This window comes from Lepidochelys kempii, chromosome 2 (assembly GCF_965140265.1).
Source record: "Lepidochelys kempii isolate rLepKem1 chromosome 2, rLepKem1.hap2, whole genome shotgun sequence".
Classification (NCBI taxonomy): domain Eukaryota; kingdom Metazoa; phylum Chordata; order Testudines; family Cheloniidae; genus Lepidochelys; species Lepidochelys kempii.
In genome coordinates this window covers 189460246-189473834 of record NC_133257.1, presented here as the reverse complement: position 1 = coordinate 189473834, position 13589 = coordinate 189460246, and the positions used below count along the sequence as shown (strand labels likewise).

Below are 13589 nucleotides of genomic sequence, written 5' to 3'. Positions count from 1 at the left end.
CTCTTATGGTGAGGGAAGGAAATCCCAGTTTGCTATAAAAGGGTTCACTGAATGTATCCCTGTCTTTGTGCATGTGAAATATATAGTATGTGTATATAGCCTGATAACATGAGAGAATCCTGCAAACCATGCCATGTAATCGGGTTTTTTCAATCTTTAATGTCTCTGATCCTCACACTGGTCTGGGGAGCGGCTCTGAAAGGAAACGCTAGCAGCTGGAGAAGAAAGCATTCCATTAAAATCAATTGACTTTATTCTCTGAGCAAAGCTATATAGATTTATTTTATAGTCATGTGAACAGCAGAGAGTTTGGCAGTAATGGTAGGCTCAGAAGTATGCACTGTCTTCCTGTTTGGCCCTCCTGCTATCAATTCTGAAAGACACCCAGCTCATGTTGTTTATAAACAAAGCAGTGACTTGAAATATTTCTCCAATGGGCTTTAGAAGAACATGTTACATCTGAGGCCTTTGCATGACAGTGCAAGGAATAAGTAACCTCAACTAAATGGGTTATCATCAAGCACAGCAGTCTTAAAGAACCAATGATACATTTCAGCAAACTCTAAGAAAAACAATTTTATCAAAGCCTCATTAAACTGTCATGGTCCAGGCCTGCCATTATTTTTCCATCATTGCTTCTTTAAAACAAATATGTCTACTGAAATATAATCCTCTTCCTGGAAAACAAATACCGAGACCAGATTTTCAGCTGATGTCAATCATTATAGCTCCTTTGAAGCCAGGGGAGCAAACGAAGCTACACTGATTGACACCAGCTGAAACTCTGGCCCTGAGTGGAGAGGACATTAAACAAAAGCAACAGATACGAGAGCATTTCAGTTATGCAATCAGATGACAAGGGTCAGCTAGGGCAACACAGTCCATTGCTAAAATAGATCACATGATCCTTAAAGAGGCTAAATCTGATTTTCTTGGGATTCAATTATCTTTTATACCGCTACTATTCCGAAAGACCCTAGCTAATGGCCATCTTATCAAACTATATTTTAATGAATGAGTTAGTAAATAATCAGTACTTTCTCCAAAATAAAGCTTCCCAGTGGGATTTTTCAGAAGCACCTGGATTAACCACTCCCATTGAAATCAATTTACTTTAGGTCAACTCTGAGTTCTGAAAATCCCACTCTTCTTCTTTATAGATCAGTCTACTTCTTTCTAATTCGCATGAGGATGTCCTATTATCAGAGGGCTCAACCCTGCCAATGTCTCAGTAGTACTTTACTCTGCAAGTAGTCTCTATTGTAAGTGTCAAAGTCAGGCAAGAAGAACTGACCCTACTGTTTGGAACAACATGTTCATCAGCATGAAACTGATTCTGATCTCGATTATACTGGATTCTGATTTCACTGAATGAAAGCTCAGACTGTCTCTCCTGACTCCAGACTCCCAGAGTAAGGGGAGCAGGATTGGGCCATGAATCGGCAGGAGGAAAATATTTGATTAGTTCATGGATAGCTTGATAAAATCAGCAATAATGGAAAGGGAATTGCAGGAAAAGTATCTACAGCAACAATTTAATGAGGCTTACGTAACCTACTCTATGATATGCAAAGTTAGAGTGTTGCACTGGTTCTTTATTAAATCACATAAGCCATCCTAATAAGTTTCTGATGTAAAAAAATATATCTATAAATCATGCCTTAGTAAGGAACAATGCAGCTGCTACGGAGTTGGAAGTAGCTTTTAGCCAATTAAAATGCAGCATAGATCTAACATGCTCTAATGCATTACTAGGCCATGATGACTTTATTTGCAAACAGTTTATCTATTTGTGTGTGTGTATATATATATATATATATATATATATATAATGTATTTATGTGCAAATAGATAAACTATTTATATATATTCCTGATGCCAAACAGAATAACCTGGCCTACATGTCAGCAGTAGGAGCCCTGCTGTTACACAATCATGAACTGACACACGTATGGCAATTTATCTTTGCATTTCTTGTCAAACCACTTGCCAATGGCAACCCCTGACAAGGCTGCACAGTTCTCCAGTTTGCCACCATCCGGCTGGGTGGTGATCTCAGTCTCCCAGTTCCGGTAGCGGATGCTGCTGCCTGTCATGTCCACCCATTTGCCCTCAGCTGCCAGGTCATTGACGCCAAGCCAGACATCTGCTTCTGACCCAATACTCTTCCTCATGTACTCGTAGAGCGCGTCGTTTTCATCCCCGTTCTGGGGGGTGCTGAGGGTGCCGCCCTGGGAGATGCAGTCTTCACTGGCCTCGTGATATGTCTTGGTGTCAGAAAACGCAAGGAAGCACTTGAGGTGAATTTTAGTGCCCTTCAAACACACTAAGAAATGACAAAAAGACCAGGTACAAACAGAAAAAGAACATGTTGTAAAGACAGTGCCTGAGAGGGGGTCATCAGTAGCAAATGTTACAGTCGAATTCAAAATTTTATTCTCACACCCTGTATAGGAATTGGGTAGTAGTGTATCACTGACAGCCCCTGGTCATCGTCAGGGGAGTCCAACCTGGGACCTCTGGAGCTAAATGCATGAGCCTCACTGCTTGAGCTTAAAGCCACATTGCTCTTAGTTAAGGCTGTAGCAGACTCATTAATCTCTAGATGACCTAGGTACCACTAGAGGGCACCACGTCCAGTAGGCATGGGTTACAGTAGCCCTTTAAATAGTTTGGAAGCCCTATAATGGGCCACCCTGTCTTCTATACCCTGTCAGAGCAGCAGTGTATGTATGTCGTGAGGCCTTGTATGGTTGTATATAGTTAGTAAACATGGTTATGTGGAACCCCAGCTGTGTCCATGAGCCTTCCAAATTTGAATAGAAAGCAAGAACTCAAATCCCCATTTCCCCTTGTTTTAAGTTGCTCCTAAACTTTCCCAAATAAATTCCTTGTGGGCTAAACTTTTTCATCCTTGGTCTCGGCACAACATTGCAGAGTTCTGGAAAACTTGTGCATATTTGCTGCAGCTGTTTGAGTTATGCAAGCATGAAAGAGACTCCCTTTTTCACAGGTTTTGATCAGAAATGTTGCACTTGAATAACTTAAGCTCTTCAGAAAAATTTCCTCCTTGCCCCATTGCTAAGAATTTTTAAACTTTCTACTTTCTCACAATGATATAGTTGTTAGTAGAAATTACACATTTTTAAAGTTTTAAGCACTGAAAGCCTCTGGGCACCTTATTTAAAAACAAACAAACCCTAATAGGAGCCATGTATGAATATTCAAACTGTTTTTTAAAGTCCCATTGAACCTGGACTTGTGTCTGAAATCTAAATTTAATCCATATTCTTTTTCAAAGAAGATCATTAGATATGGGACAAAATTCTCCTCTTTAAGCCACACTGTGGGTCTCAGGTCTATTGCATGATCTGCCAACACACCTTCTACTGATGTCGGTGGAAGTTCTTCACATGATACTAGTGTGGAATACATAGATTGTAAACACTTTGGAACAGGGACCATCTTTTGCTATGTGTCCTAGCACACCAGGACTCTGAGCCCTGATTTGGGTCCCTGATTTGAGGCAATAATGTATTACAAACAATAATAATAGAATATGCTAACGTGATCTGATTGCAGTGCGGTTCAGACAGAAGGGTGATGGCTGGCTGCACAGCAAAGAGAAAACTGTGGGAAATATTAAAGTACAGCATCCCCTATACTCTATCCTTCTGACTGATGAAGAAAAAATGACCGTCTGAGTTAGCTTTCTGTGTTATTGTAGCCATGTTGGTCCCTGGATATTAGAGGGACAAGGTGAGGGAGGTAATATCTTTTATTGGGCCAACTTCTGTTGGTGAGAGAGACCAGCTTTTGAGCTACACAGATCTCAAGAATTGCTCTGTGATGTTCAAAAGCTTGTCTTTCTCGCCAACAGAAGCTGATCCAATAAACGATACTACCTCACTGATCTTGTCCGTCTGATTTAGTGCCACTGTAAAACTCTCAATATTTCTAATGAGAAGTTCCAGCATATAAAGAATTATTGAGCCACGTACTGTACAGTTAATGCCATTAAAAGTCTGAGCAGCTCCATCTGTCTGAAAATGTTGTGAAAATACCACACATAGCATTAATCTAATTATGAATGCATCATTAATGATGGAATTCTAACCCAAATACACTAGGACCTCTCTTCACACCCTTGTCAACATGTACAGAGAGATTGTAACCACGTTTTAATTAGCACCGATCTCAAAGCAATAACTGTGTATTCAACAATGAGCTCTTTACCTGTCTGAAGAGCTTGCTTTTCTTTCAGTAAAGCCACCTCCTGGGAGATGTTGTCAATCAGAGCCTTAAGATCTTCAATCATTTTGAGGCTCACACCATCTGTGGAACAAATCAAGAGATGAACGCAAACATTTCATGTACATCTAATGAATGCAATTGAGGTTATTAGTGTCACCAGAGCTCCTTCTCTCTCCTCCTTCAAAAACTCCTGAAAAGACACTGGTTCTGCAGTGCATTCTTTTGCAGGCTGACCACCTGCCACTGCATTTATATTATAGTGGCCTATACACTACCACCTTGTGCCTGTACATCATTCCCCTACTGGGGTATGGACTGTGTTACTACTTTGGGACAGTAAAGGGGCAGTTTGTGGAACTATGGACCCGATCCAAAGCCCACTGAAGTCAATAAGAGTCCTTCCATTGATTTCAATGAACTTTGGATCAATTTCCTGGATCAATAATACAAACAGAAGGGAATTGTCGAAGAAGTCCTTAACAGAGTTCTTCTGGCTCTCTCCGAACTCTTTAAAGAATTATTTGATTTGTATGTAATCCTTGAGACACCAAAGGATTAATATGTTCCCAGAAGCTTCTGAGCAAGTATTCTCTGCCCACTGACAGCATGTTCTAATGGTGTAATGCTTCTCAAGTATGTCTTTTTTAGCAGAGCATATCAGGCTTCAATATCCTTGATGGAGTTGCTTAGAATCACCTGGAATGGGTTCCTCCTGCTTAGAGAACACTGGTTCCTGCTTGTGTGGTTGAGTTGAATCTATTACTAAAACTCATGTATTCTGTTATGTGTTTCATTCTTCAGACTCTTCAAAACTGTTTACTCCATACACTACAATTCTAGTAGGGGAATAGTAAGGTCATACCGAAGTTTGAGTGAGACACCATGGTTACATATGTAGTTAAAGAAACTGAAGAATCCACAAAGTTTTCCAATGAGTGAGAATGAACAAAACTTTCAGGTAGTGAATTCCACACAGCAAAGATTCTTAGGGGAAGAATGGATTTTGGAAACAGTCATTGTGTTCAGTAGGGTCCCTGTAATAGTTTTATCTATGCTTAAGAATCCGTTTTTCTCCCACTGTTGATGGAGTACTGGATGCTCACCAGAGGCGATCAGCACTGTTCTCTGCTTCCATTGCTGGAGAAGAATATGAAGCACTCAGTCCCACTCCACCCCATCTCTGGAGTCGAGTGCAATTTCCCTGCAGCACTCCTAGGAGCCCTGGGCAAGGTTAGATTCTCTCTCTCTTTCTCCTTCCCCACCCCTCTGCCAACTAGTTTATTTTATCTAGTGATCTCTATCTACATACTTCCTGAGCCCCTCCAAACTACTGAACCCTCCCCTTCCAAATCTTGTGCTCTTGCTTTTTTCCCATAGGGACAATGGCTTAGTTCATTTTCTTGAAGTGGGGTGTGAAGAACTTTTTGAGAGAGAGGCAAGTCAGAGAGATGAGTTTTGCATTTAGTCGTGAAGAGACTGAGGCCCGTAATGGTTGTTGTCTCTTGCAAGCCTGGTCTGTAGCTTTGGTCCAGCTCCTGGGAGAGTTTCCCCTGTCACCCATGATCATGCGCTGCCTCCAATCCCATTGGATGGCACTTCTGTTGCCAGGGCTAGCTCTAGGTTTTTTGTCGCCCTAAGCAAAAGATTTGCCACCCCAAGCTCCGAGAGCGCAACTGCCCAAGAAAAAAGAAAAAAGGGTGGCTGGAATGCTGTCCCTGGAATTGTGCCGCCCCACGCACATGCTTGCTTTGCTGGTGCCTAGAGCCGGTCCTGTCCATTGCTCCAGTGGAGAGCAGTTCTTCCGATAGGTCCTGGTCATGCTGGGAGAGAGGCGTCACTGGTAGCAAGGGCCAGTCCCATTAAGGGCTTTGAATGTCATGACAGAGACCATGAACGGGACTTCGTATTCAGTAGGAAGCCTGTGTCATCGTGTCTTCACTGCAGTTTTTAGAATGTGAGCCTGATTAAAGCTAACTGGAGTATGCCTCCCCAAGCTGCAAATCTCACCTTCAGCTGCTGTGTGGACATTCCCAGAGAAGGGCAATTTTCTAGTAGTGGTGGCTCTGCAGGAGCTGGCCTGCCAGAGAGGGGTGAGGGAGCAAGAAGCTATGAGGTCTCCACAGGGATGGCCCCTGTCTTCGGTGGCCCCCTAGCGATCCGTGAGTTTCTTGGATTTGAAGACCAGAAGGGACTGTGATGAACAGCTGGTCTGATCACTGTTCCGGATGGTTACTGGCCCTCACTATTAAAAATGGGAAGTCTGTTTTTGGAGACAAGATCATTTGGTCCATTTATGCAGATTATATACTTCACTCTCACCAAAGAAGTGATCCAGTGGAGACTCCATGAGGTTTCCCTCCTGATTTTCTGTACCTTATGTGGGGTTTTCTGGGGGTGGGGGTGATCTGGCCTTTAGGAGTGATAAGATTATAAAACAATATTTAGTTCTTCTTTGGTACTCTCCTGTCACTCTATTGAAGCCATTTCCCATGTAATTAAATGTGCCATTACCACTAATGTCACTGATCTATGGCTTAGTTAGAGTAATTGCAACTTCTGTAACCAGCTACTAATTGGTACTCTGGTTACTCTCATTTAGAAATAATTGAGCTTTTATCCCTTTGATGTTGCAGCAAACAGGACAATAACGGGGTGGTATTCACTGTATCTATACAGCTGCTCCCAAGAAACTATTTCTATACCTATCCTGCCATAAATGTGGTGGTGTTTCTATGGGGGAACCTAATGTGGTGAAAGCAAATGTGACAATCTACGCATGCAGACCTTAGTCCAGGTCTATCCTGGAAATGCTGGCTCTGGTGAATTGATTAAGTAAGCAGAGTTACTACATGAGATCAGTTGGAAAGCAACATTGAAAGCCCTATAAAAGACAAGCGGTGAAGATTATAACGTGTCATGAATAGGAAACAAAAGCATCAAGAGGAGTGTATTAAACTGCTTTAATCATTGCTCAATTAACTTTAATGGGTTCCATTAACACTGAAGCATTAGTTATTATTTTGGTACCTTTGAGGAAAACACATCGTGGGAAACTTCTCATTAATACAGCTGCTATTGTAAGGGAGCCTTCCTAGCAATGAAAGGGCTAGTAGCCTTAACCCAACATACTACGACGGAAAGAGGAAGGATGGTTTTATGGCTAAAGCACAAGAGTTCTGGCATCTATTCCTGGCTCTGCCACAAACACTGTGTGTGGTTCTTGGGAAACTTACTTGTCTTAACCCTTCTGTGCCTCACTTCCCCCATCTGCCAAGGGTGACAGCAATTCTCCCTGCAGTCATGAGCACTGAGCACCTCTGCAAATCTGGCACCAAGAAAATGAGGAACACTAAACTGGCAGCCAACTGTGAAAAGTTTGGTTTAAGTGACTTGCCCAGCATCACACAGGAATTCTGTGGCAGAGGCAGGGTTAGCATCCAATTCTCCAGGGCACCATTCAACTTCTTTAACTACGGGACCTTCACTTCTCTTCCCGCAATCTTCTGCCTCGTTCACTACGTGCCTTTCCAACTTCTGTAAAAAATAAGGCCCAGACCACAGCCACATTCATTACACAACCCTGATTCAGCCACAGTGCACCATCATCCTCTGTGCTGAATGAGGCAGAGGTCAATAATGTCATTCATAAATGGAAGGGGGAAACTCCGTCAAGGAAGAAAGACTGTGTAGCTAAGGTACTGCAGTGGGAAGCAGGAGGTATGGGTTAAATTCCCAATTCTGGTACTGATCTCCTATGTGAACCTGAGAGAGCTTACTCTCTCTGTGCCTCAATTCCCCATTTGAAAATAGGGATAAGAACTATTCTCTATCTCACAGTGCTGTTGTGAGGATTAATTTGTGTCTCAAAGATAGACAGAGCCTATGGACATCATAGTAAAGCCTATACATTGTTTAAAAAGCGGTCACAGTAACCGCAAACGTTGGTAGAACTTTCCCCATTCCCCTGCCCAAATATCTGTGATAAGCCGTTTCTATGGAACCTGTGTATAATTGAACAGTGAAGACAACCTGTAATACACTCATCTGAACTGAACCCCATGAAGAAATCCATTAAGATTCAGATGGAGACTATTCCTGTTCAGTTGTTTGTCTTTAAATAATCTATCCTGATTTATAGCATAAATAGCATATAACATAACTTATACCGAAGTAAGTGGTAGTGTAGACAATGGCTAAGGGTATGTCTCCACTGCAAAGGGGGGTGTGGTTAAAGCTCAGGTAGGCATAGCCACGCAACCTTTAATCTAGCTACCACAGCTTGAAGCTGTTTCCATCCTATACAAGGTTTAGAGTTTGGTACAATGGCTCTCGGCACCCCCACTATACAAAATGTTCCAATGTCCCTGAGTGTAGAGCTGATTGGTCATGAATTTTCACTTCCCTCCCTCATTGTTTCAGTTTTGTAACTTTTTTTCCTCCCCTTTCTTTGCTGAAATCTGAAAAATGCTGGCCACTCTTATTAGTGGGGAAAACTTTCCAGAGAGGCCTGGACCTCCAGCTTGCCACTGCTGAAGAGTCGAGCTGGCTGGTAAATGGGTTGGTATTTTTCTGTGGAGAATTTCAACTTTTCATTGAAAATCAAAAAACTCTTGGGCTGAAAAGTGCCAGAGGCTGAAACAATGTTGTGGTTTTGGCCAAAAAGTTTTGGAGCGTGGATGAAAATTTTGGAGGCAAGCAGACATTTTCAGTGAACATTTTCATTCCATTGAGGAAAAGTGTGATGGAAACTTTTTAACCAATCCTACTGAAGAGCCCAGTTGTCAGCAAACAATTACAAAGAGAAAAATTCCATTGCTATAATGAGTGAAGCAAAATTCCTCTGAGAAACACAAATGCACCGGCTGGTACAAGTTGTGTGTGGGGGGGGTGTTGCACACCCCAACTTGTACCAGCAGGTGTACACACACACACTGCACCAGAGGAGGTGAGTGAGTGTTTTGGACCCTTACTGCAATATTTTTTAAAAAATAAACATGATTAGGGACTTCACTGAAAGACCAAGCACAAGGAAAAGCTCATTCAAATACAAACTTCTGAGGAAAAATAACCAAACTGGGAAGAGACTACAGAAAATGACTGCCCAAGTAAATGGTTTGTTTAAACATCTTCTTTCAGGTTTGCTCCAAGATGAAAATTCCATGTTTAAAAGGAATTCAAATATCTGGAGGAACAGTCTGATACAGCTGTGAAACTGTCTTCCCCAAAGTATTGCCCCACAAATTCTAAGGGCTGGAGTGAGCTCACAGTGGTCATCAGTTACTCACCCAAGTCGTCCTTCAATTATTTGCATTGTGCAGAAACAGGGATGGGCGAGTAAACCCCAGTGCATTTATTTTTCTATACACTATCTGCTAATGACAGGTTTCAGAGTAAAAGCCGTGTTAGTCTGTATTCGCAAAAAGAAAAGGAGGACTTGTAGCACCTTAGAGACTAACCAATTTATTTGAGCATAAGCTTTCGTGAGCTACAGCTCACTTCATACTTCCCAGTATGCATCCGATGAAGTGAGCTGTAGCTCACGAAAGCTTATGCTCAAATAAATTGGTTAGTCTCTAAGGTGCCACAAGTACTCCTTTTCTATCTGCTAATGATTACTCTTCACTAGATGTATCTGGAGTACAACTTAATATACACTTGAGGCAAATGTTTTAAAATAGGATTTGGAGACCATTGCTGATATTTGTTAATAAAGTTATATAATCATAGAAATTATGTACTTCCTCTATTTCTTGGAGAAAATATTCTGTCTACTCTGCCTCAGAATTTACATCAACTCTTTCCCTTCTGTCATTTTATTTTCCTCTTAAAATGGGATGGGGGAAATTAAGGATCATTAAAATGAGATTTTTATACAGGAAAAAATGGTAGAAACATAGAGATAATATATATAGTATGTTGCTATCTGAATTTTAGAACAAATGGTTCATTATGAGGACATCCTATACAACTCAATAGAAGAAAATAACTTTGGGAGGATTTTTTTTTTAAACAAGCAATAGAATTTAAATTTCCTTGTTATAGAATTCTACAGGATGGTCCAAAAATCCTGTAGGAAAACAAGCTGATGGTCTGTTAAAGTCTATATGTTTTTAGAATAATTTTGATAAAATGCTGTTAAATACAGGCCCACCTAATGAACCTTCCCAGCTCCCTACCTTTCTTGGAGCTCGCTGTCCTTTGCTTGGATGTGGAGGCTTGCTGGACTGTAACCTGCACAAGGCAAAAGAGGCACAGAAGCAAGCAGGCGCCTCGAAACTTCATTCTGCTGCTGCTCCTGACCGAGTGGATTTGGAGTGGTGTTGATCTGCCCTGAGCCAGCCTTTTTAACACAGGCTTTAATCAAAAATGTCTGTCCAAGAAATCCTTCCAGACTCGCTCACAGCGTTCCAGGGACGAGAGGGAGAGAGAATTCCACTGAGGGCTGGGACAAATGCAGTATCCTGGGCTTAGAGAAAGTTCAAAGAATTCCAGTGGACAAAGGAAAAAAGGGATGATTCTTTTATTTCTTAGGGTGTTTGTTTTAAGCATGTCAGAATGTGAGGCAAATTAACCTGGTTAGTGATTTAAAAATATAGATGTTTATTGTGCCCTGAATTATTTCCTGTGGATTTCAGTAAAGCTGTAAGGGATTGATCCTGTGTTCCTGATACATCCCAAACTCCCATTGGAATCACTGGGAGTTCGGGATGCCAAATGAGTGTAAAATTGGCTCCTAAGACTATAGCTGGGACCCCAGATTGTCCCCTCCCATGAGGATCCCCCACAGGGTTCCTTTCAGCAGGAAAACAACAGGAGGGTCTCATCATGGTATTTTCTCCAAATTGTTTGGCATGGGCTGCCCCTTGCCTGCAATAAAGTGAGGGCTTTGGACCCCGGACATTGCAGATTCCCTGATACTAGAGGCCAGGGCCATTCACGTGGAAACCCCCTGCCTCCATGTTGCCCATCTGCCCCCTTTCAGCTCTCTCCAACTCTCCGCCATGGCTTTCCCTGCAGGCTGAAACCCTTGGCTGCCATGAGAAATGGGAGTTAGAGGAGAATAGTGGAGAACAAGTATTGTTCCATCTCCTCAGTCCTGGGAACAATCTCAGAAGTTAATATAGTTGGACCAGCTTCTGAGGGATGGGATTCCCCAGGGGGTGGAGGGGAGGAACAATGTGTTTCCATCATCCTTTCCTCTCCTGATCCCACCCCTTACACATGCTGGCTCACTATGTCCTGGAAGAATGGGAGATAATACCATGAAGGGGGCTGGTCCCTTTTCCCCTTCGTTTGGGCCAGAGGAGCCTGCAGCTGCACAAGGTCTGATCTGGCTGTAGGGCATTTAGTATAATTTTCAACATAGTTTTGCATTGGTAAATGATAAAATCATAGAAATGTAGCTCTGTAATGGACCTCAATAGGTCATACGTTCCAGTCCCCTGCAGGGAAGCGGGACTAAGTATTATTCTAGACCATCCCTGACAGGTGTTTTTCTAACTGTTCTTAAAAACCTCCAGTGACACAGATTTCACAACCTCCCTAGGTAATTTGTTCCAGAGCTTAAGTACCCTGACAGGTAGAAAACTTTTCCTAATGTTTAACCTAAATCTCCCTTGCTGCAATTTAAGCCCATTGCTTCTTCTCCTATCCCCAATGGATAAGGAGAACAATTATCACCCTCCTCTTTATAACATCCTTTTATATCCCCCCTCAGTCTTCTCTTTCCCAGACTAAACAACCCCAATTTTATTCAATCTGTCCTCACAGGTCATGTTTTCTAGACCTTTAATCATACCTGTTGCTTTTCTCTGGACTTTCTCCAATTTGTCCATGTCTTTCCCAAAGGGGCCTTATCAGTGCTGATTAGAGCGGAAGAATTACTTCCTGTGTCTTGCTTACACTTGTTAAGACATCCCAGACTGATGTTCACTTTGTTTTGCAAACATGCGTTACGTTGTTGACTCATATTTAGTTTGTGATCCATGAAAAACCCCAGATCCTTTTCTGCAGTGCTACATCCTAGGCAGTCATTTCCCATTTTGTATTTGTGCAATTGATTGTTCCTTCCTAAGTGGAGTACTTTAAATTTGTCCTTATTGGATTTCATCCTATTTATTTCAGACAATCTTCCCAGTTTGTCTAGATCATTTTTAATTCTAATCCTGTCCTCAAAGCATTTGCAACCCCTCCCAGCTTGGTGTCCTCTGAAAACTTTATAAGTGTCCTCTCTCTGCTATTATCCATAATTATTTATGAAAATATTGAATAGACCCAAACCCAGGACAGATCTCTATGGGGTCCCACTTGATATGCCAGTGGGCAAACTACGGCCCACGGGCTGGATCCGGCCCCTCAGGGCTTTGGATCTGGCCTGCGGGATTGCCCCCCGTTGCCACAGGCCCTGCGCCGCTCTCAGAAGCGGCCAGTACCATGTCCCTGGGACCCCAGGACAGGGGGCAGAGGGCTCCGTGCATTGCCCTTGCCTCCAGGCACCGCCCCCCGCAGCTCCCATTGGCCAGGAATGGGGAACCATGGCCAATGGGAGCTTCGGGGGAGGTACCTGGAGGCGTGGCAAGGGCAGCATGCAGAGCCCTGTGCCCCTCCTTCTCCCAGGGGCCACGCAGGGACGTGGTTCCGGCCACTTCCCGGAGTGGCGTGGGGCCAGGGCAGGTAGGCAGGGAGCCTGTTCTGGCTCCAGTGCGTGCCGCTGCCACCCTGGAGCTGCTTTAGGTAAGCGGCGCTGGGCTGGAACCTAAACCCGTCCTGCACCTTGCCCCCCAACTCCCTGCCTGCACCTTACACCCCTCATGCACCTCAACTCTCTGCCCTGAGCCCCCAGCTGCACCCTGCACTCCCGGGCACCCCAACTCCCTGCCCTGAGCCCCCTGTTGGACACCGCACCCCTCCTGCACCCCTGCCCTGATCCCCCTCCTGCACTCTGCACCCCTCCTGCACCCCAACCCCCTTCCCTGAGCCCCCTCATATACTCCACACCCCTCCTCTGCCCCAATCCCTTTCCCTGAGCCTGTTCCTGCACACCGCACCCCCTCCCACACCCAGCACTCCCTCCCGCACACACAACCCCCTGCCCGGCCCTGCATACAATTTTCCCACCCAGATGTGGCCCTTGGCCCAAAAAGTTTGCCCACCCTGGATATGCCCTTCTAACTTGATTGTAAATAATTGATAACTATTCTCTGAGTATGTTTTCTCCAACCAGTTGAGTACCACCTTGTACTAGGTTTGTTTAGACTATATTTCCCTATGGTTATGAGAAGCTCATGTGAGACAGTATCAAAAGCCTTACTAAAGTCAAGGTATATCACATCTAC

General features: G+C 43.4%; 1 protein-coding gene across 1 annotated transcript; it reads right to left on the bottom strand.

Annotated features, from left to right (window-relative positions):
• Positions 1 to 252: 252 nt before the first annotated feature.
• CLEC3B (C-type lectin domain family 3 member B) lies at positions 253 to 11339 on the bottom strand. Its single transcript, XM_073329512.1, has 3 exons — positions 10431 to 11339; positions 4237 to 4335; positions 253 to 2326 (listed from the first exon to the last, which is right to left on the bottom strand). The coding sequence occupies exons 1-3, from the start codon at positions 10534 to 10536 to the stop codon at positions 1926 to 1928; spliced, it is 606 nt and encodes a 201-aa protein (XP_073185613.1). The 5' UTR covers positions 10537 to 11339; the 3' UTR covers positions 253 to 1925.
• Between the last annotated feature and the right edge of the window lie 2250 nt (positions 11340 to 13589).